The 23682-nt window shown below is 40.3% G+C and overlaps 2 protein-coding genes across 5 annotated transcripts in view; one reads left to right on the forward strand and one right to left on the reverse strand.

The window, feature by feature from the left end:
* The window catches only part of TXNL4A (thioredoxin like 4A), a 246335-nt gene that overhangs the window by 6808 nt on the left and 215845 nt on the right, over nucleotides 1-23682 (forward strand). For 3 of the 4 annotated variants that reach the window (XM_063130488.1, XM_063130487.1, XM_063130490.1), the window contains exons 3-4: nucleotides 1207-1310; nucleotides 2977-3349. In XM_063130488.1, the coding sequence (XP_062986558.1) occupies nucleotides 1207-1310; nucleotides 2977-3148 (276 nt within the window). In that variant the 3' untranslated portion in view covers nucleotides 3149-3349. Of the gene's footprint in view, nucleotides 1-1206; nucleotides 1311-2976; nucleotides 3350-23682 lie in introns of those variants that run through there. The other variant, XM_063130489.1, reaches the window with a different exon arrangement.
* Nucleotides 3334-12729, reverse strand: HSBP1L1 (heat shock factor binding protein 1 like 1). The gene is made up of 4 exons (XM_063130491.1): nucleotides 12539-12729; nucleotides 10446-10512; nucleotides 7127-7221; nucleotides 3334-4019 (listed from the first exon to the last, which is right to left on the reverse strand). Exons 1-4 carry the CDS (start codon nucleotides 12581-12583, stop codon nucleotides 4014-4016), a joined length of 213 nt encoding a protein of 70 aa, XP_062986561.1. The 5' UTR covers nucleotides 12584-12729; the 3' UTR covers nucleotides 3334-4013.

Below are 23682 nucleotides of genomic sequence, written 5' to 3' on the forward strand. Positions count from 1 at the left end.
ACTTGGGCTTAGTGGAGTTTCACTGGTGCTGAAAAAGGTGTGGGGAGGCAGTGATTTTTGCTCTTTTCTGTTGAAGCCCCCTGAAAAGCTGCCGTGCAGGATTGGGGGATCCTTTAAAACTGCACAAGAGATGTTGGAGGCTGCAGAGGAAAGGTGGAATTTGCAAAAATAGTTGTCCTGCCCATCCTCCTGCAGGAAGCCTCTGTTAGATCTTGGTTCCCTCTGCAAATGGAAGGGGCTTGTCTGGATCTAATCCTCTGTCCCAGCATATGTTGCAGAGTACTCAAAATAAATACTTTATGTGTTTAGATGTATTACAGGTTTAGATGTATTTTAATGTAATGTATGTTCCATCAGTTATTTCCTGGGAGTACTTGGCAAAGTTAATAAAATGAAATACTTTGCAAAGTGTTAATCTTGTGAGCAAGAGTAGATGCAGGCTAAATGTTAAATAATGAATATATGCTCATTTCCCCCCCCCCCCATTCTTTCCCTGCTCTGAACTGTCATGTAAAATTTATCTGAAGCATTATGTTCATCAACCATTGCAGAACAATGGGTGTATCTTTTAAAAAGTATGTCCCACTGTTAGTGATTACTGCCATTGTTGATGACCTATTACAATGTGTAGGTGTTGCTGTAAACTACTGAATGAGTGAGTCAGCATCATTGGCAAATAGTGTGTTGCAGAGATATGTAGGGAATTTAATGAGTAACTGGATGTTTTTGCTCCCTCTTGGGACTGTAAAAACGTTTAGAATTCTTAGATGTTGCAATTATTCTTAATAAAATTTTGATATATTTGGAGTTTCTAAAGAAAGATATCTTTCTAGTTTGAAGCCTTTAGCAAAGACAGGTATATATGTTGATGTGAAGAGGAAGCATTAACTAATCTGAAACATCTTGAGACTTCCAAAGATGACTTGCAGAAGACAGCTGAATTCTGACCACCACTAGGAAATTGATTTTTTTTTACTTAACATTGACAATTAAAGTATCTAAAATAAAATCATATTGGATAACTTTTCAGGCATCATGTTGTGAATGTTTTTCTGTTATTAAAAATAATGAGGTAAAGTGCCAGTTCATTTGTTTCTTTTAGAAAGCTTAACACTTGTATGCCCATACTTTATAATTTTACAATATTGTGAAATCAGTTTTGCTTATGAGTATAGTATACTTTAAATATATTTTTCTTTTCCATAGGTGAAAAATTTTGCTGTTATTTATCTTGTGGATATCACAGAAGTGCCAGACTTCAACAAGATGTATGAACTGTATGATCCCTGTACTGTCATGTTCTTCTTCAGGTATATTTCATTCCTATATTCTATCTTTTGTATGTTTTCAACTGATAGAATTTTTCCTCTTTCTATAATTCCTGTCTGATTCTCTGATTGTTTACCCATGCTATGTAGTGCCAATTAAGCTGCAGTCTTTTAAACTAAAAGCAACCATATTGGAATTTGTGATATTGCAATCAGCCTCAGTTGCTAGCTTAGGAGCCTGTATAAGTTAATGGCTCATCTGCAAAGCAGTGCATTAGTGCAGAGAAGGAACAGTATACCAAGCCTACTGAACTGCAATTGCTGGGCAGCAATTGGCTTAAGGCCAACACACTTAAGCTGCTATACAACTATTATTATTATTATTTATTTATTTATATAGCACCATCAATGTACATGGTGCTGTACAGAGTAAAACAGTAAATAGCAAGACCCTGCCGCATAGGCTTACATTCTAATAAAATCATAATAAAACAATAAGGAGGGGAAGAGAATGCAAACAGGCACAGGGTAGGGTAAAACTAACAGTATAAAGTCAGAACAAAATCAAGTTTTAAAAGCTTTAGGAAAAAGAAAAGTTTTTAGCTGAGCTTTAAAAGCTGTGATTGAACTTGTAGTTCTCAAATGTTCTGGAAGAGCGTTCCAGGCATAAGGGGCAGCAGAAGAAAATGGACGAAGCCGAGCAAGGGAAGTAGAGGCCCTTGGGCAGGCGAGAAACATGGCATCAGAGGAGCGAAGAGCACGAGCAGGGCGATAGTGTGAGATGAGAGAGGAGAGATAGGAAGGAGCTAGACAGTAGTTTTAACTTGTATCACTACAGCTGATATGTCATCTAAGTACTTTTGTCAGGGGCAAAGCCTGCTGGCATACCTCCAACTGTTTCTTTTTTTGATGGCCTCTGATTCTCTGGGACCAAGTGAACATGCAAGAGAGTTTGCTGGAGAGTTTGTAACCATACGGTTGCAGCTTTATATATTTTCCTGTGTAGCAGCTGTTATGTGAGTAGAAATGCAGGAGTAGCAATAGCGACTGCTGCAGTGGCCCTGGGGAGGTGTTACCCCTTCATGGAAATAGTAGGACCCTTGCATCAGATCTTTTGAGCCTTGGAACCACAGCTCATACGATCTGCCTGTAAATCATCAAATAAATAAATAAATATGCACATTAGAGCTTTTTCTTACCTCTGAGAATTTGTGTTGTGGCTTAAGAACTTCAGATTAAACCTTATTATATAAGAAATCTGAAATGGCAAGTATTTCTGGAGTTATTTTCTATTTGTGTCTACAATGGCACGGGAAAAACATTAGAATAGTCATTTGAATTAATTATATCTGTGGTGCAGTCTTTATAATTTAATGTTTGCAATTTAAGAAAAAGGGAATAGAGATTCAAACATGCAAACCACCAAGATAATTAATCCTGACTCTACTGAAATTGTCTACAAAACATGCACAGGCTAACAATGGTATCCCAGACTCTGACTTGGTTTTTGTACCAAGGGCAGTCTGCATAAATATTACACTAAATATCTTCTTATCTACACAAATGTAGATTGAGATAGATAGGGAGGAATATATATTGCAAAACTTGGAAGTTACATTAATATATAACTTTATAAAATTTAGTATTTTATTAAGATACAGTTTTCCTCATTACAGTTTTCCTCATTTTTCTTTCTTTTCTTTTAAAGAAACAAACACATAATGATTGATTTAGGTACAGGTAACAACAACAAAATTAACTGGGCGATGGAAGACAAGCAAGAGATGATTGACATCATAGAAACAGTTTATAGAGGAGCACGTAAAGGTAGAGGTCTTGTTGTATCACCCAAAGACTACTCAACCAAATATAGATATTGATACTTTGTGTGTGTGTGTGTGTGTCTGTGGATACTTCAAGTTCATCTTAAACTTCATAAATTCATACTTTGTATAAAATATTATTTCTTGCTTTCACCTCATTGTGAATATATTTTGAACTTATGTAAATATGTTACTTAATTTTCTTGGCAAATAGCTGTTTGATTTTAGAAATAAAGTAATAACTTTTACATGTAAAAAGTTTCCAGTCTCCAATGTTTTTCAGAACATGATTTTTATAATACAGTTAGTTGTCTTCTCTATAGAAAAGCAAATATAGCTATCTGAAACGTATCAAATGAGTACATCTTCAGTTTTTGGCTACACTTGACATCATTCAGAAATCTAATTTCCTGAATTTATCTTGAGAATCATAATCAGGATAGTTCTGGTTAATTCCTGCCGTGATCTTAAGAACTGCTCTAGTGGGATGTGATGGTCAAAGTTCAGAACAGTAAGTACAGGGAGACTAGTCTGCCAATGCAGAGACCAGAGTAGAAACTACTGAACTTTCCCTTTATTGTATTTTTTGCATTTATTCATACAAATATATGAATTATCATGAGATTCAGAGATAATAAACCATGTTTCAAAGTTTAGTTTGACCCTTATACAAAATTGTCATAAGAGCATTTTTTTCTTTATTATAGCAGTAATAAATGCTAGCGATTTTACATCTTCCAGATACCGTTTTTCCCACTATAGCCACTGATGTGGCATAGAAAGATAGAATTTTGTTTGCACATCAGTCAGTGATAGGTTTTTAAAAATATATTAAATTTTGTAGAATTGTGGACCATACTTAGAGCCTTCATTGTTTCTGAGTAGTAGGGGGAGTTTTTTGGTCATCTTGATGCCTTCATCTTCAGTGCTGTATAAAAATGAAAGTTCACACAGGGTTTAAGTTAAAATTAAGAAAATAACACTGTCAGGTTTGATTTCAGCATCTATATAGGCTTACAGTCATGTGAAAAAGAAAGTACACCCTCTTGGAATTGTCTGATTTTACATATCAGGACATAATAATAGTCATCTGTTCCTTAGCAGGTCTAAAAATTAGGTAAATACAACCTCAGATGAACAACAACACATGACATATTACACCGTGTCATGATTTATTTAACAGAAATAAAGCCAAAATGGAGAAGCCATGTGTGAAAAAGTAAGTACACCTTATGATTCAATAGCTTGTGCAACCACCTTTAGCAGCAATAACTTGAAGTAATCATTTTCTGTATGACTTTATCAGTCTCTCACATCGTTGTGGAGGAATTTTGGCCCACTCTTCTTTACAACATTGCTTCAGTTCATTGAGGTTTGAGGGCATTTGTTTATGCACAGCTCTCTTAAGGTCCCGCCACAGCATTTCAATCGGGTTGAGGTCTGGACTTTGACTGGGCCATTGCAACACCTTGATTCTTTTCTTTTTCAGCCATTCTGTTGTAGATTTGCTGGTGTGCTTGGGATCATTATCCTGTTGCATGACCCAATTTCGTCCAAGCTTTAGCTGTCAGACAGATGGCCTCACATTTGACTCTAGAATACTTTGGTATACAGAGGAGTTAATGGTCGACTCAATGACTGCAAAGTTCCCAGGTCCTGTGGCTGCAAAACGAGCCCAAATCATCATCCCTCCACCACCGTGCTTGACGGTTGGTATGAGGGGTTTGTGTTGATATGCTGCATTTGGTTTTCGCCAAACGTGGCGCTGTGCATTATGGCCAAACATCTCCACTTTGGTCTCGTCTGTCCAAAGGACATTGTTCCAGAAGTCTTGTGGTTTGTTCAGATGCAACTTTGCAAGCCTAAGCTGTGCTGCCACGTTCTTTTTAGAGAGAAGAGGCTTTCTCCTGGCAACCCTTCCAAACAAACCATACTTGTTCAGTCTTTTTCTAATTGTACTGTCATGAACTTTAACATTTAACATACTCACTGAGGCCTGTAGAGTCTGAGATGTAACTCTTGGGTTTTTTGCAATTTCTCTGAGCATTGCACGGTCTGACCTTGGGGTGATTTTGCTGGGACATCCTTGTGGCGTTACACCCCACAAGTCAGTTCCCAAATGTATGTCTGCAGTTTGTAAGTCTGTGGGTTTTAGAAAGTTGGCCTGAGAGGGTGGAGTTAGAATGTCTGAGGAGGGGGGAGGAGTGACTGAGGGGATTGTGAGGGACTTGTTAGGTACTCTTAGAGTCTTAAGTTCTGGGAAATTTGAGAGTCAGTGTAAAGAGTGGTGTCTTTAGAGTGTGGTGTGCACGTAGTTGATGTATATTAATACTGATAATAAAGAAAGTTCAAGATTGATTGTGTGAGAAAAAGGAAAGCGCGTATGTGAGTGAGTGAAAGGATTGTATGACAGGTTTCAAAAAGGTTTTTAAATGGTTTATTTGAAACAAAGCTTGTGTACTTTTGAAAATAAATTTTGATTGTTTTGTTTTTAAACTACCACAAAAATCCCACGTGTCTGTTTGGCATTTATCATCTAAAATTTACTTATTTAACACCCACTCTGACAACCATTCACCTCAGCAGATATAACTCAGTGTTTTATTTTATATATATTGAAATCCTTCTCCATTTTAACCCCTTTCTCCACATAGTTTGGAGGAAGGTGGTTTTTTATCCCTTGCCTCAGGCGTATCAAGCGGTGGTGCTTGGCTAGAGCAGGGAGTAGCTGCGGCTGGGTCTGTTGTTAGGAGCCTGTGTCGTGGCAATCCTCTCCTGGAAAGATTGGCAACAGTCTTGAATGTTTTCCACTTTTGAATAATCTTTCTCACTATAGAATGATGGACTTTAAATTGTTTGAAAATGGCCTTATAACCCTTCCCAGATTGATGGGCAGCAGCAATTGCTTCTCTAAGGTCATTGCTGATGTCTTTCCTCCTTGGCATTGTGTTAACAATGGATGTTCCAGACACCTGGATGCTCCAGACCAGCAAACTGAAAAAACTTCAGCTTTTATAGAGGTGGTTATACTTGCTGATGATCAATTAATCACAGGCATTTGATTAGCAGCACCTGTCTGCTACTAAGCATCTTAATTCCTATGGAAGCAGTAAGGGTGTACTTACTTTTTCACACATGGCTTCTCCATTTTGGCTTTATTTCTGTTAAATAAATCATGACACGGTGTAATATGTCATGTGTTGTTGTTCATCTGAGGTTGTATTTACCTAATTTTTAGACCTGCTAAGGAACAGATGATTGTTATGTCCTGATATGTAAAATCATACAATTCCAAGAGGGTGTCTTTCTTTTTCACATGACTGTATATTACACTACACATTTGCATTTTCTTCCAATTTAGTGAAAATAAGTAGATTATTTTTTTCTAAGTTGACTTTTTTTGTGCTGGACGAATAAATACCAAATATTTACTTCTTATGAAAGGGGATGCCTCCTCAGCATATTATGTATGCAGTTTGGGATACCTGCTGTACTATTCTACAACATGGTGCGTTTGCTTAATCCACTACATTTCTGCACACAAATATGCATGCCTTTCCTACATACAGGTAGGTGCTCTCTCTCTTACAGTCACCCACATTCTAATTCTATGCATTAATACTATCTTTGCCACCCTTCCCACTCAGCAAACTCTTGAGCACTCAGTAGCTGAATTCACCATTGGAACTACCGTATTTCTTCAATTGTAAGACGGCATCGATTGTAAGGCGCACACTAATTTCAGTACCACCAACAGAAAAAAAAGCTTTGATTCTAAGAAATAATAAATGACCCGCGATTCTAAGATGCACCCCATTTTTAGAGATGTTTATATGAGGAAAAAAGAATCGAAGAAATACAGTATTTCATTAGTTGGCCTGAACTGGCTATTCTGTCAAGTCATACTTCTATTACTGCAGCCAAGACAAAAAGAGGAAGTTGCTTGTTTTAACTGGCACTCCTACATACATTATCCCAGCAGGCAGATAGCTGTTGAAATCATAACTTGATTATTTTACAGAACCAGAATCTCACCATTAGTTCTTCACTGGTGTTTTCTATTCCAGCTTGTGCCATTAGTCCAGTGACATGCTTCTCTAGATCGTCTATACGCTCACCCATTTCATCCAGTAAAATGGTTAAAGAGCATTGTGTTTGCTTTTTGTGTCTTTATAAGATTCCCCACAGTAATGTAGCAGTAGGAAGAGAGACCATTATTTCACCAGTTGGTGTCTAATGCTCAAAGTGACATGAACTTGAGTGACATGCTAACCAAGCTTGCATTGTACTGAGAAAAGGGGCTATACTGCTCTGTTTCAAATGTTTATTTATTTCATTGGGTATAGTATCATCATCATTATCATCACTTTTTACATTTATGTGTTCCTTCCCACTGCAAAAAAGCAGTCTTGAAGTAACTAATACACACAGTACGTTGATTATTATAGTGTGGGATTAGATCAATAACTAATCACAATGATACTAATGAAAATAAATATGAGGAAACAATCTAAGAACAATGTGGTATGAAAAGTTGGCCTATGTAGTGCACTCTTTTTGGATTACGTACTCTAAAAGAATAGCATATTACACGGAATTAAATGTTTATAATGATTTTCATTTCATGTTGCAAAACTGAGCTTAATTAAGGCATTTGTTTTCAACTACAATTACTGAGGCAGGATTGTAATATAATCATGGTGATAATCTCACTTCTGCAAGTACTTCTCAGTGCTACCTCAATTATACAGAATTGTAGAAAGATATATAACTGACTTTATAGTTGATTTATTTATTTACTTAGAATATTTATATACCGCTCCCCATTGAAAAATTTCAGAGCGGTGTACAAGGTAAAATGAAAATAAAAACAGAATAAAACAGTTAAAACAAAATTTAAAAAGAAGCAAAAATCAGAAATCCAAGGCTGCATGTTAAAGAAAGCTTCTTGGAATAAAGATGTTTTCAGGAGGCGCCGAAAGGAGTACAAGGTCGGAGCCTGCCTGACCTCCAGAGGCAGGGAATTCCACAGGAGGGGAGCCACCACGCTGAAGGCTCTTTCCCTGGTGGATTCCAATCGGAGGATGGATCTAGGTGGAACCACCAGGAGCAGGCCCTCGGATGACCTCAGTGACCAGGCAGGTTGGTAAGGGAGAAGGCGCTCTCTCAGGTATCCTGGTCCCAAGTTGTTTAGGGCTTTGTACACAAGTACAAGAACCTTAAACCTGGCCCGGTAGCGAATAGGCAGCCAGTGCAGTTCCCTCAGCAGAGGAGTTATGTGCTGGAAAGGGGCAGCTCCAGACAACAGCCGAGCTGCAGCATTCTGCACTAGCTCCAGCTTCCGGAGCAGCTTCAATCTTGAGGTTACCAATGCCTGTACCACCATGGTCAAGCTATCCCTGTCCAGGAGAGGCCGTAGTTGGCGAACCAACCGAAGATGGTAAAAGGCACTCCGAGCCGTGGCGGCTACTTGAGCCTCCAATGACAGAAATGGGTCTAAGAGTACCCCCAAACTACGAACCTGTTCTTTCAGAGGCAGAGCAACCCCATCCAGAACAGGCAATGAGCCTGTCTCCCGGACTCGGGAACCACTCACCCACAGGGCTTCCGTCTTGCCAGGATTCAGTCTCAGTTTATTGGCCCTCATCCAGCCCATTACTGAGTCTAGGCACTGGTCCAGGACCTGCACAGCCTCACCTGATTCAGTTGTCACAGGGAGATAGAGCTGCGTGTCATCAGCGTATTGATGGCATTCAGCTCCAAATCCCCTAATGACCGCTCCCAACAGCTTCATATAGATGTTAAATAACATTGGGGACAAGATGGTGCCCTGCGGCACTCTATAGTTCAATTGTCAAGAGGCCGAGGACTGGTCACCCAATGCTACTCTCTGAAAACGACCCTGTAGGTAGGACCGGAACCACTGTAAAACAGTGCCTCCGATGCCCATCCCACGGAGTCGATCCAGGAGGATACCATGGTCGATGGTATCTAAAGCCACCGAGAGATCGAGCAGGATTAACAGGGTTGCATTCTCCCTGTCCCTCTCTCGATAAAGGTCATCCATCAGGACGACCAAGGCTGATTCAGTCCCGTAACCAGATCGGAACCCAGTTTCTACTGAGGTAAATGTAATGTACTTAACCACTATATATTGAGGTCAATATTGACATAAATCTGGTTGAAATATTTATTGAAATATTTATTGGTCTCCTAAAAATAGGTATAATTCTCAAATAGCTAACTTATGACAATATTCTAAAAGTTATCAACTTGAGAATCTTAAGACTAAGGATGAATTCTGATTGCATTTTCTGTGAATTAAGTGCATTAAATCAGTTGGATTTGGTTTAAATGTATTGAGGTACCATAAGTTAATCTCAGACAGTGATGTGTTTTTTTAATTCAACCATTAACAGAACAGATTAGTATTAGAATAAAAGTGCCTTATATTTAGTATTTTCCTTGTCAAAAAAGTTTGACAGTGGCATAAAAGTAGGCATTCTGCAGGAACAGCAAACTTTACTGGTAAAGGAGGACCTATTTACCTTTCTTTCTGACTCCTACTTTTTAGCCTACTGTGTTCATTTTCTCTCTCTCTCTCCCAATACATACCAGGGTGTCACTTCCATTGAACTTAAATAAGACTTACTTTTGAATACACATCTATAGGAGTGCCTGTTAAGAAACTTCTCGGTGTGTATTTTTAAAAGGCATGGGTCAGGATAATTTAACCCACAGTAAGGCTGTGGTACATGTGGGATGCATGTGGTGCCATTTCAAATATGGAACCCCCCCCCAATCAGAGATTGTTGTGTCGTTTGAAACTGGCGAGTTTGGGTTATTTAACCCACGCCCACCAGGTTCACATGACTTGACAACCCCATAGCAGGGATTGCATATGCAATTTCACGGTTATGGGCATCACAGCTTTTCCTGGGTTGAATAACCTACAAAGAACCACAGGGTATAATTTGAACCTGGTCAGTAAGACTGACTGGTATGTCTAATTTCTGGTCCTTTAATCTGCCCTCTCCCATTTGGACCTAATTAATACATGATAGGCAACAAAATATCTGTTATAAAAAGCAGTCTGGTTGAGCTACCTTTTGCATTTACATAGGCTTTCTTGAGGGCTTCCACTAGTAAGAACTTGTTTATATTTTGTCAGATTTATTTTTATCAATATTATATCTTTAAATTCTTTTTTATCAAATGATTAGAATTTTAGCCAAACTAATTTTGGAAATGTGTTAGTTATAAATCAAGTAGATTATTTACAAATGGCTTCATAATTGTAGTTAGTCTGCAGAATTTGTGCTATTAGTTTTAGAGAAGGAACAGAAAAGGATATTTCTTAGAGTTAATTTGTCAGTCAGTGCTTGAAAGTTTTCCTGTACCTGTTGTAGTAGGTTTTCTGCCTGAAAAAACATAGTTAGCAAAAAAATATTGTTAGCAAACTTTTTTATGATTTTGGAAAAAATAAATCATCATTCAATAAAACTGAACAAACAGAAGCATATTTTGCTTGAATATGCTATTCTGTAGCAGAAAAGTATGTTAGTTTCCTTTATCAGGCCTTAATACTAAGGTATTTTGGAGTGTGATCTTGTTCATGTATGTTTAAAGAAAGAAAAAAAGAAGTCCCGCTACGTGTAATAGAACTTACTTGCAGGTAAGTGTGCATAGGGATTGCAGTCTTAATTGTTGATCTTCATAAGAAAGAATATACTTTGTTATTTGCAAATGTGCAGTTATTTGTGGCCCATTTTATAACCATTAAAAGTGAAGAAATAAAATGTTTTTCTATGTATGAACAGTGAAAAACAATGGGCAGATATTAGGTATGCAACGTTTAGTTGAAAGATGAATAAAAACATGATCAACTAAAAAGGTGCAATCCTATGAATAGGATTGTACTTTTAATATATATTTAATGTAACACAAAAACTGCAGACAGCGAGTATTAACTTAAGAGGCATCCCCTCTGATGTGAGAAGAGGGAATGCTGCTTCTAAGATACCTGCTTTGACCTTTGTAGACATCATCTATGGCAGGGGAGGGCAATGTAAGATCTAAATGGCAAATATGATTCAATATAAGCAAGTGTAAAGTGATGCATGTTGGGGCAAAAAAAAAAGCATAACCTGACAGGATTTGAGTTAGTGGTGATCAACCAAGAAAGAGATCTTGGGGCTGTGGTGGTGAGCTCAAGCAAAAGGTCAATCCAGTATGTGGATACTGCAAAAAAGCAAGCTTCATGTTAGGCATTATAAGAAAAGGAATTGAGAATAAAATTACCAATATACTGACTTTTATACAAATCTATGGTGCGACCACACTTAGAATACTGTGTACAGTTGTCGCCATACTTTAAAAAAGATTGTAGAGCTGGAAAAAGTGCAGAAAAGGGCAACTAAAACGATCAAGGGGCTGGAGCATCCTTCCTATGATGGAAGGTTATAACAGCTGGGATTGTTTATCTTGGGGGGGAAAGAAGCTAAGGGGAGACGTGATAAGAGGTGTACAAAATCGTGCATGGTGTGGAGAATGTGGACAGGGAGACATTTCCTTCCTCTCAAATACTAGAACTTGGGGTCATCCCATGAAGCTGATTAGTGGTAGATTTAGGACACATAACAAGTACTTCATACCGCGAATAATTAAACAGTGGAATTTGCTACCACAAGGTGTACTGATGGCCACCAATTTGAATGGCTTTAAAAGTGGGTTAGATAATTCCTGGAGGAGAAAGCTATCAATGGCTACTAGTCCTGGACTCCTGATGGCTGTGTGCTACCTCCAGTATCTGAGGCGGTAAGCCTATGCATTCCAGTTGCTGGGGAGCATGGGTGGGATGCGGGGTCCTGTTCAACTGCTGGTTGCCACCGTGTGAACAGAATGCTGCCACAAGACTTTGCTGCAACATACTAAGATAGCCTACTTCTCTGGAAACTTACAGGTTTTTTAAAAAAGCCTTGCTGCCTTTTTTCCCTTGAAGAGGAAAAGGTTGTGTACCTTTAAGCAGCCCCCCCTCCACTGTAGCTGCAACCTGGGGAAGTTTTCACCTGTTGAGTTTCCACCTGTCGCGACCTGTTAAAGGCTCAGACCATCTGTCACGAGGGAAAGTGCCCTCTTTCTGTTTATGAAGCGGCCATCCCCTTCCCTACCGTCACGTTACTGCGCGTAGGTTTCTGCTCAAGGAGCAACGAGATGTATCCTCTCTTTAACAGCTGGCCGTCTCCGGCCGCGAGTGATGCATTACACTTAGTGGCTGAGGCGCTGCCCGCAGATGCAGCCGATCCGTCCGACTCCGGCGGGCTTGGCGAAGCGACCGCGCTATACATGCACGCGCAGTCCGCCCCGAACCCAACCGGCCGCGAGCGCTCCTGTGGTAGTAACCTCCCCCCCCCCCCTCGCCGCCGCCGCCCTAGCGCCCGCACTCACAAACTGAGAGAGCTCCTTGGCGCTCTGAGGGTCGTTGTCCGCCATCCTCGCTGCTGCTTCCTGATGAGAAGCCTCGCCGTCGTTCCTCGCCTTCCCGCTCTTTCCTCCTCAAATGGCCGCTCCGACCGGCCGCCTCCCGCCTGCCCTGCCGCCGAGAGAAAAGGTAAGGAGTCAAGTCCGCCTCCCTCCCTCCCTCCCAGCCCTACGACGACATGGTGACAGTTGAGCCTTGCCTCCGCCGCGACAGGGTTGACGTCCTTCGCTGCAAGGCAGCCAATGGGAAAGGCCCTGGTTCTTCTCCCCACCCCCACCCCCGCTTCCTTAACTTCCACCGCTCGAGGCACGCTTGAATGTTTTTAATGTGGAGTTTTTAATATTGTTCTCTGCCTTGAGAACTCATTCCCAGCTCAGCAATGAACAGCAAAAACAGCAAGAACCTTCTTCCACTTAAAAAAACAACAACAGGTTGAAGAGAGCATCGTTAGGCACGCATGCAGAGTTTCGTTTGCAGCAGTGCTCCGCCCTGGCTGCTCTTTTGAAGTTTGAGCAGATCATGAATTAGGAATGAAAGGAAGTGCTTCTGAGCAATGCACACACACACACACCCAACCTGGTGCCCTCTCGATATTTCACATCACCCCTCCCAGCATTCTTGACCATTGGCTGTACTGGATGGGGCTGTTGACTTGGAGGGTACCAGGGCTTCCAGATGAGAGGCACAGCTGAGCCTCTGCATCTCTTTTTAGAGAAATGAAGCACTGTACGAATTTGGAACATGCCCTTGGATACCATTGCAGTTTAGTGGGTACTTAGGCTGTTTGTTTGAAAAGCTGCCTCACCTGTGAATTATGGATTTACTGGATGAACTTGTGCAAGCTGCTTTCTTCAGCTTCATAGAAACATACTTGCAAGCCATATGTGAGAAGGAATAACATTTGATGTAGTTCCAGCCGTTAAGGACACACGTGATTGGATGAGTATATGGGGTAGAAGATTTCAACTGTTACCCTTTGTACATATGGAAGTATCCACTTGTGCCCCAGCACTAGCAGTAATTACGTTGAACTACCGTAAACCAACACCTGGGCCACACAGAGTAATGGGTGAAACTGGCGATTTGCTTGCACAATGTAATTAGTGAATCATGCGAGTTGTTCACGGTTCATGGCTTTTTCCCATTGTCCTAGCAAGCATTACTTACATTGTGAAAATGTTGGTTTACACTAGCACATCATTAGTGCTAGTGTAGGGCAGAGTTGGATATTACCCATGGTTTGATAGTGTAGACAAGGACTTTTTGATGATGGTTATAGGTGGGTGAATGAATTAAAGAACTGTGCCTCAGCTCTCTAATCAATAAAATGAGAATAATAGGGGCCCAGCTTTCAGGGTTCTTTTGAGGATTAGCGAGACAACATTTGCAAAGCACTGTGTACACCTAAATGCTGTATATTTTATCCTGTTATATATTGGCTGGTTTTGCTTTTAAATTTAAATTTCTGTTATGAAGCATGGTTATAAATTGCCTTAAGGGCCAACTGGTACCAAAGATAAATATTATACCAGGAACTCACATGAAAATTTCCAGAGGGTAAAAAAAAAGCTCCTTATTATAACATGAAGTTGGGAAATGCAGTATATCTGGGGTAGGCCATGGACACATTTTGGGCCATGGACACATTTGGAAATTTGTTAAACTGTCTGGGGCACCACTACAAAATGGCTGCCAAGGGAGGTGTGACAAAGGACAAGTAACCTGTTCAAAAGATGAATACAAGGCAGAGGTGTGGTCTGAGCTTCAACACACTAAGCAATCCGTTTGAATCTGCAGCTTTCATCACCAGCAGAAACCTATTTCACAGCAATCCCAGATGCCAGTAAGAAATTGTGTTATTTTATTGTGTTCAGTAGGAGGGGTAGGCTTCCCTGGAGGGCACCATGTTGCCTGCCCTAGAAATATAGTTTCAATCAAAGTTAGCAATTCAAAACTAGGGGACAGCGTGGAGCTGGGATACCTCCACTATAGTATGGAGATGAGAAGCAGAATCTAAAGAGCAGCTTTTGCTAGCTAGTAGCATTTTAAAAATCTTTTCTTGGAATTGCTGTTCCCTATGCTATATCACACAAACTGTTTAAAAACTTCTTTCAATTTTAAAAGCATGTTTTCTTCTGGCAGGGAAAGGAGAACTCTTTTTCTAGAAAAGGCCAGTTTAAAGTCGGGCTGTGCATGGACCCCCCTGATCCACTTCGGAGCCCAATTTGGACCTTCAGAATCGGGCCCAATACACATTGAATTGATCCAGACCTCCCCCGATCCACCTTGGACCCGGATCTGAAGTGAGGTTCGAACCTCCGAATCGGGATTCGGATGTCACATTTTTCCTCATAGCCTTGCATTGGGAGAAATAAATGCCAATAACTTTTTTATTTTTCTAGATAGAAACATGAAACTTGGTGACGTTGCAGATGGCATCAACCTATACATGTGTGTAAATTTTCATATATATCTATGCAGCGGTTTGGTTGCAATAATTATTTAAAAATATGATTTTTCACCATATCCTTGCATTGGGAGAAATAAACGCCTATAACTTTTTATTTTTCAAGATAGAAACATGAAACTCATTGAGGTAACAGATGGCATCATGCTTGTCATGTGTGTAAATTTTCAGAGAGATCTGTGCAGCGGTTTTGGTCACAATACATTTTTAAAAATGTGATTTTTAAAGGAAACAAAGCAGCCACTCACAAAGAGCAATTTCAGGAGGTGTCTTATCTAATCAAGAATCTGCACACACTGTCCCTGAGTCTTGTGTATTCTGAAGCTATTAACACATCCCGTCCTTCCCATTTAGATAAGAAACAGGGAAATGCTGTGTGCAATTCACACATTACCTGGCTGGGAGCAATATGGGGAGAGGAATTATTGAGGGGGAAATCTTTTAAAAATTCCTAAAAATCAGGGGATGAACTGATGTGCTTTAAACTTGGCATGCCTAAAGCCCTACGTAGGTGCTATCATGTTGCCAAGTTACATGTCTTTACCTTTAAGAATGACAGTGTATTTAAAAATAATAATTTTAAAACTTCAAACTTTAACAAAATTTCTAAAAATCAGGGGTAGAACCAATGTGCTTCAAACTTGGCACACCTAAATCACCTACTTAGGTGCTATGTGGTGCCAAATTTCATGTCTTTACCTTTAAAAATGACGGAGATTAATGCATTTTTGTAAATTCCCATGTGTAATCTATGAAAAAATATACGTCTGAATCGATCCGAATCTGTTTGGACCGATCCAATCCACCTCAGATCAATTTGGACCTCCCCCCAATCCACCTCGGATCTGTTTTAGAGAGGACCGAATCACCCTGTTCTGCTTCAGATTTGGGATTTGGATCCAAAGTGGTGCATAGCCCTAGTTTAAAGCCTTCTTTGACTGATAAATCTGGTTTCACAGTTCTTTAGATCTTACCATAATGTTTGCAAGTAATAAAGGCCATAATATTTAAATAAAGCTGTCATTCTCTTAACAGGAATTATTTAAATAAGGAGTGCCTGGCAACTATAATTTAAGGGTGACACATTCTCTCAGATGTTCCTACTCATTCTTGAGTGCACCGATGATTCACACTCATTAAGGAAAACATGTCAGAGGGACTGGCAGGACAAGTTATACCAGTATTTTACATTGTAACCATTTTTCTCTGAACTTTCTGGGAGTTATCCATGAAACATCTGGATAATTGGAATTTTGGATGAATTGGGATAGTATTTTCCTAGGTTATATTTTCATATTTTCAAAAGAGATATTATAGATTAGAATTATTATCGATAATTGTGTGGCTGATGCTTAAAAAACTATGGGCACAATCCTATTGGATTTGCCCTGGGTACTTGTAACCCTCTGAATTTGGAGGCTTATGAGTATCTCATGCACAGGGGGAGGTGTGTTGTGCCTCCTACTCTGTATTTAGCTAGATGGGCATTTTTGACTATCTAGCAGAGGTTTTGGGGAGGGGGACAGAACAAAGCTGGGGATAGCTCAGATCCCCAGACTCCTCCCTTCACAGTTATACCCCCTTTCATCCCTCTATGAGCTTGTATTTGTGATCTTGTAGAAGCAGCCGGTGCGGAGAGCTCGGTTTCATGGTTCCAAGGTCAGAGTGTTGTCTCTGGCCTCAGATCAAAGAGTGCTTATCAACGGTACCTTCTCAATCTTGTGGGGAGGTAACAAGTGGGGTACCGCAGGGCTCAGTCCTGGGCCCAGTGCTCTTCAACATTTTTATTAATGACTAGCTGTACCCTGCCACGCGTTGCTGTGGCTCAGTCTGGTTAAATTGAAAAGAAAGAAAAGACAAAGCGGATGTTTCTAATATGTTTAATTTCATAATGCTTGTGGATATACAATATTTTTAGTTGTTCTATTGTCTGTGTAGATATAGAGATTGTCTGGTTTGCTGACTCTAGAACACGCAACATATAATTGTCCATGTGAGAAGCAATCTGTGTCTAGATCTAAACCGCACAATTCTAAAGTTTGGCCCTGAGCTTTGTTAATGGTGATTGCAAACGCCAATCGAATTGGGAATTGCAATCTCTTAAATTGAAATGGCATATCTGTTGGAATCATAGGAATGCGAGGAATGAGGACATCTTCACCTTTGAAAGGTCCTGTCAAGATTGTTGCTTCTATGACGTTGCTCAGTAATTTTTTTACTGCAAGCCGCGTGCCGTTGCAAAGTTTTGGCTGGTTGATATTTCGCAACATGATAATTGGCAGGCCGATTTTCAATTGTAGTACATGCGGTGGCATCCCTGGCAGATCGAGTGAATTCAAAAATTCTGTTGGATAATTAACCGCTTCATCTGCTTCCACAACAGTGCTGATGCCCGTTCTTCCTCAGTCTGATTTGCAATTTCTCGTCACAGTGCTTCCGCTCTGCGAGTACGACGACCTAAGTGTGATCTTCTGCGAGGCATTATTTGAATGAAGTAAAGCAGATTGTTTGGTTTTTTAAAAAGGATGTTTTTACGGTGAAGAGGTTAGTGGAAACTCTTGGCAGTTACCTTTCTTCAGAACGTGTAACTGTCACAGGTGTGACATCTATATTCACTCAGCCAATTGTGAGAGAACATGCAAATAGGAGAGGCGGCAGAGGCAGTGGACTGGCCTACTGGTTGGCGATGTCACAATGACCTATAAGAGCAAATAGGAGAGAACATGCAAATAGGAGAGGAGGCAGAGGCAGTGGATTGGCCTACTGGTTGGCGGTCACAATGATCAGCAGTACTGGTTTTGAGGAGGCCTATTTCTTCGATTTTAAGAAAAACTTTTGTCCCCATATAGAACATAGTTACATAACAACGCTCGCGTATTCGAATGCAACGTTGTGTCAAAATTTCAAAGCAATCGGTGAAGAACTTTCGGAGATATAACGTCTGTTTCGAACGAACATTTACATTTTTATTTATATAGATTTGGACGAGGAGGTACAGGGAACACTTATCAAATTTGCAGATGACACAAAATTGGGTGGGATAGCTAATACCCTGGAAGACAGAAACAAACTTCAAAGTGATCATGATAGGCTGGAGCGCTGGGCTGAAAACAACAGAATGGAATTTAATAGGGATAAATGCCAAGTTCTACACCTTGGAAAAAGAAACCAAATGCACAGTTACAAGATGGGGGATACTTGGGTCAGCAATACTACAAACGAGAAGGACCTTGGAATTGTTGTAGATCACAAGCTGAATATGACCAACAGTGTGATATGGCTGCAAAAAAAGCAAATGCTATTTTGGGCTGCATTATTAGAAGTATAGTTTCCAAATTGCGCGAGGTACTGGTTCGGCCTCATCTTGAGTATTGTGTCCAGTTCTGGTCACCACACTTCAAGAAGGACGCAGATAAATTGGAGCGTGTTCAGAGGAGGGCAGCCAGGATGATCAGGGGTCTGGAAACAAAGCCCTATGAAGAGAGACTGAAACAACTGGGCATGTTTAGCCTTGAGAAGAGAAGATTGAGGGGAGACATGATAGCACTGTTCAAATACTTGAAAGGTTGTCATGCAGAGGAGGGCCAGGATCTCTTCTCAATCATCCCAGAGTGCAGGACATGGAATAATGGGCTCAAGTGAAAGGAAGCCAGATTCCAGCTGGACATCAGGAAAAACTTCCTGACTGTTAGAGCAGTACAACAATGGAACCAGTTACCTAGGGAAGTTGTGGGCTCTCCCAAACTAGAGGCCTTCAAGAGGCAGCTGGACAACCATCTTTCAGGGATGCTTTAAGGTGGATTTCTGCATTGAGCAGGGGGTTGGACTTGATGGCCTTATAGACCCCTTCCAACTCTATTATATGATTCTATGAGATCCAGGAATCTGAAATATCCTATGGCCCCCAAACACTGTGTAGTGTCATAAGATTGCTTTCCCCATCACATTTGTCTTCACAGCATACATCACTAATTGTCGATATTTCCATTTCACAGAAGGGAATGTCGGGATGAAAGAATTACTTACCCCATACCACACAGAAAAGTCATGGCTCAGTTAGTATCTGATTCCTATCGATTTGGCTGAGCTGCTGGCATTTTAGCTTTCTAGTCTTTTAGTTGTGCTGTTTTAAATCAGTATTTTGAATCCCTGCATTGCTGCTACGTTTCATTCTGGTTGTGCTTTTATATTACAGTTTTAAGCTTTTATATTTTATATTGTTCTATGCTGTACCTTGAGGTTTTAATTTTTGTGAACCACCCAGAGAGCTTTGGTTATAAGGTGGTATAGAAATGTAATAAATAAATAAAAATTTAGCTGTGATCAGAATTGGAGCCCCTCACAGCTGCTTAAAGTTTGTTTGTCTTTAAATTGGGAGATCCTGCATCACATCTATTTTGCCCCCCCAAAGACTCAATAGCTGGTGTGTACCATGTGATAATTATGTATCTTAGTAAATACTAATTGAGTTATTGAGGGATGAAGTTAGCTTGTTAGGTTGGGGCATTGTAAAGGGAGTTTCAATTTTGTACTCTACCATTCATCTCCTTCCTTCACAGGGCTACAAATATTCATCTCCAGCAGGATGTTTCTTCCCTATTGATAAAGGAGAGAAAAGGGAACAGACAATTTTTATGGGGCTGGTTGAAGTTAGCTTCCACTGTGACAACAGGAATAACTGCAGTCTTTGCCTGCAGTTCAGGGGGTTTCATTATACTTAGGCATTGATACGAGCAAGTGTGCTAGAACAAGATGCTTGATGAGTGTCACATGAGATGCATGACCTCTAGCAACTCAGAAGTATGTGCTGTTACTTAAGCTAACATAAAAAAGCTATTTATGGAACAAAGGCTTTTCTAACGCTTCTCCTACCCTATAACTAATTAGTTTATAACTGAGATGTTTTTCATGTGTCTACATCAGAAACTATTCAAATAAAATGCATGGCACATTCTGGATCTTTTTCAGTTTTCTGGTACTACTTTTTCATCAAATTACATATTAGTGTCTAGCTTCTTGTATATTGAACTTACTGAGTTTAATTTCTGTCTAATAGCACTCTGCAATGTAACCACGGAATAAAGGATGTAAATTCAGTTTCACATAGTTATTGGAATATAATATCTGTTCAATGCTAGAAGTCTTTGAAGATGAACAATTTTTGAAACTGGAATGCAACAGTACTGCTTCTCCCAAGGATCCACAAACCAGATGTTCTCAGTTTGCAGATGAATAATATGGTGACTGATATAGGTGTGTTGAACTGCAGTTTAATGGAACTTTTTCTGAAATTGGCTTGAATGCAAACTTTAACCACAGAAAGGAGAAACAGGAGACCAGAATATTTAACATCAAATACTACAAATGAGAAGGATCTTGGAATTGTTGTAGATCACAAGCTGAATATGAGCCAACAGTGTGATATGGCTGCAAGAAAGGCAAATGCTATTTTGGGCTGCATTAATAGAAGTATAGCTTCCAAATCACATGAGGTACTGGTTCCTCTCTATTCAGCCCTGGTTAGACCTCATGTAGAGTATTGCGTCCAGTTCTGGGCTCCACAATTCAAGAAGGATGCAGACAAGCTGGAGCGTGTTCAGAGGAGGGTGACCAGGATGATCAGGGGTCTAGAAACAAAACCCTATGAAGAGAGACTGAAAGAAATGGGCATGTTTAGCCTGGAGAAGAGAAGATTGAGGGGAGACACGATAGCACTCTTCAAATACTTAAAAGGTTGTCACACAGAAGAGGGCCAGGATCTCTTCTCGATCCTCCCAGAGTGCAGGACATGGAATAATGGGCTCAAGTTAAAGGAAGCCAGATTCCAGCTGGACATCAGGAAAAAACTTCCTGACTGTTAGAGTGGTACGACAATGCAATCAGTTACCTAGGGAGGTTGTGGGCTCTCCCACACTAGAGGCCTTCAAGAGGCAGCTGGACAAGCAACTGTCAGGGATGCTTTAGGGTGGATTCCTGCATTGAGCAGGGGGTTGGACTCGATGGCCTTGTAGGCCCCTTCCAACTATGCTATTCTATGATTCTATGAAATAGGCATCCATTGAAACTGATGCTAAAAACCATCTAGTCTAGCATTCTGTTCACACAGTAGTCAACCAGGGACCCACAAGCAGGATATGGTACAATAGCACCCTCCATTCCTTGTTTCCCAGCAACTGGTGTACATAAGCATACTGCTTCTGATAGTAGAGGTAGCACATAGCTATCAGGACTAGTAGACATTGTTAACCTTCTCCAGGAATTTGTCTGAGCTGCCACCCTTCTCTGCCACCCTTCTCACAGCTTCAGGCCTTAACTGGCTACACTTTTAGGTAGGTCAGTGTGTATGCAGGAAAAATGGCTAGAGTTGTGAGATGGTCTCATTATATGTTCCTCAACTAACTTCAGCCCAATCTGGAAAGTAGAAAGTAATGTTACTGGATCTGAGAGGGATGCAGCTACAAATCTTGAAAGGATAGGAGACAAGAATGAGGATGGTTTTCTAGCTTTTCCATGTTATTTCTGGGACAGAGCTTATGTCTATTTTTATGACAGTAGAAATTTAACAGGTGTATTTCCACCACCCCCTCCTCTGTAGAACATCCTCATACCAGGAAATCTACATGTAGTTAGGTTGCTTTTGTGTTAATGGCATTGCAGAACTTAAAAAGGTTCTAAGATTGTCATCAGATGGGGGGAGATCACATTTCCCGTCACTTTGCCTCCTGCTTCTGTAACACAATAGGGACGAACTGCTTCCTCTTTCTTCACACAGGGAAGAAAGAGGAAGCGAGCAACAACCACATGGCCCACTCAGTGGGTGTTTTTATTGTACTGCTTCTCTGCACACAGCAGGAAATGGCAGCAAGTTTTGTTACAGCCAAAAAACCTGGATTTTCTGAGTCTTTTTTTGTGATGGAAAAACGAGCAGAAGGAGCAGGAGACACACGGGAGGTAGATGGTGTTGTGAAAACGACCTGTGAAAATCTGTGAGTGGCCAGTAATGAGCATGCTGTAAAACACTCATCTGATGATGCTCTAAGTAGGAACAACAACTTATTTATTTATTTATTTACTGCATTTCTATACTGCCCAACAGCTGATGCTGGGTGATTCTGGACAAGGAACTGATTCCAGCTTCAGGACTGATTATATTATATTAGTTTATTCAAATGGTTTATCTTCTGCCTTTTGGCTCTTTCAAGGACTTCCAAGGGAGCTTGTATACTACATATTCTCACTCTGCCCACTAGTTGCCCCTTTACCCCCTTCTCCTACCTGCAAGACTCTCTTTAACTCTGGCACATTTCAGCCAATGTCTTGCAGAAAGACTTTTCAGGGGGGAAATCTGTGATGCTGAGCTCACAAGGCTTTATAATAGAAATTTCCCTCGCTGTGTTAAACTTAATACAATTCTGCAGTATATGATCTGCTGTCTTGTCTGCAGCATATGGATTGTAAACCCCAGTCCCACACTCTCCCATGTTAAAGGCACAGAGCTGCTGGAAAGAAAAATAGTGACATCACTGAGTGAGATGCAGCCTTCCCCAACCTGACGTCTTGCAGATGTGTTGGACTGCAACACCCAGTATCCCCAGCCAGCAGAGAGGCTGAGAGATGTAATCCAACACATCTGGAGGGTGCCTGGTTGGGGAAGGCTGGATTAGAAATGGTGCTGGATATGGTTGGTCCTACCTAAGGTAGGTCCTGGCCCCTTTGCTGATCACTTCTAGATGGGCAGTGAAAATAATTTAAGTGAGCTTGTGAAGAATGCTGTTCTTAAGTTGTCTTATGTTGCTAGTGTCTTTACAGTGCAATCCTATATATGTCTAGTCAGAAATAAGTGCCATTCAGTTCAATGGGACTTCTCAGCTAAATTATACATAGGTTAGCAGCCTCAGTTGCGTTTTTTTTTTAAGATGGTGTGTTTCTATTTATATTTTAATTTTCTATATATTAATTTAGTTTGGTTTTAAGATTTTGCCTTTGACTATTCCATAGAAAGGTGGGTATAAATGCATATTACTACTACTACTACTATAGGGTGACCATATGAAAAGGAGGACAGGGCTCCTGTATCTTTAACAGTTGTATTGAAAAGGGAATTTCAGCAGGTGTCATTTGTAAAAATGGAGAACCTGGGGAAATTTCCTCTTCGTCACAACAGTTAAAGCTGCAGGTGCCCTGCCCTCTTTTAAATCTGGTCACTCTAGTATAGCTCCTGCAACTTTAACTGTTGTGATGAAGAGGGAATTTCACCAGGTTCCCCATATATACAAATGACACCTGCTGAAATTCCCTTTTCTATGCAACTGTTAAAGATACAGGAGCCCTGTCCTCCTTTTCATATGGTCACCCTATACTACTACTACTATTTTTTAAAAAAATTACGGTCTATGCATCAGTTTATTGCATTAACCGAAGTTAATCGCAATGCCTCCTAGGAGCAAGAATTGAATACCTTACAGAAAAATATATTAACATATCTATCTTTAGTCTTCAGCACACACTAACAAAGGCAATATCTTCCCTCCCATGCATATTTCCCGTGAAAAATTTCTTTGCTCTTCATGTGGTGGTGATGACGTCATTTTTGGGAAAGCGTTTTCAAACCGGCTCCTTTCGGAGCGATTTAGCAAGATGCTA

This window comes from Elgaria multicarinata, chromosome 7, assembly GCF_023053635.1.
Source record: "Elgaria multicarinata webbii isolate HBS135686 ecotype San Diego chromosome 7, rElgMul1.1.pri, whole genome shotgun sequence".
Taxonomy (NCBI): domain Eukaryota; kingdom Metazoa; phylum Chordata; class Lepidosauria; order Squamata; family Anguidae; genus Elgaria; species Elgaria multicarinata.

Coding starts and splice junctions, on each gene's coding strand:
- HSBP1L1 (XM_063130491.1), bottom strand. CDS start 12,583: ATGGCGGACAACGACCCTCAGAGCGCCAAGGAGCTCTCTCAGTTT. Junction 10,513..12,538: donor CCAAGGAGCTCTCTCAGTTT/GTGAGTGCGGGC, acceptor ATGTTTTTTCAG/GCAGAAAACCTACTACAACA. Junction 7,222..10,445: donor TGACAAATTAACTCTAAGAA/ATATCCTTTTCT, acceptor TAACCATTTTAC/TGGATGAAATGGGTGAGCGT.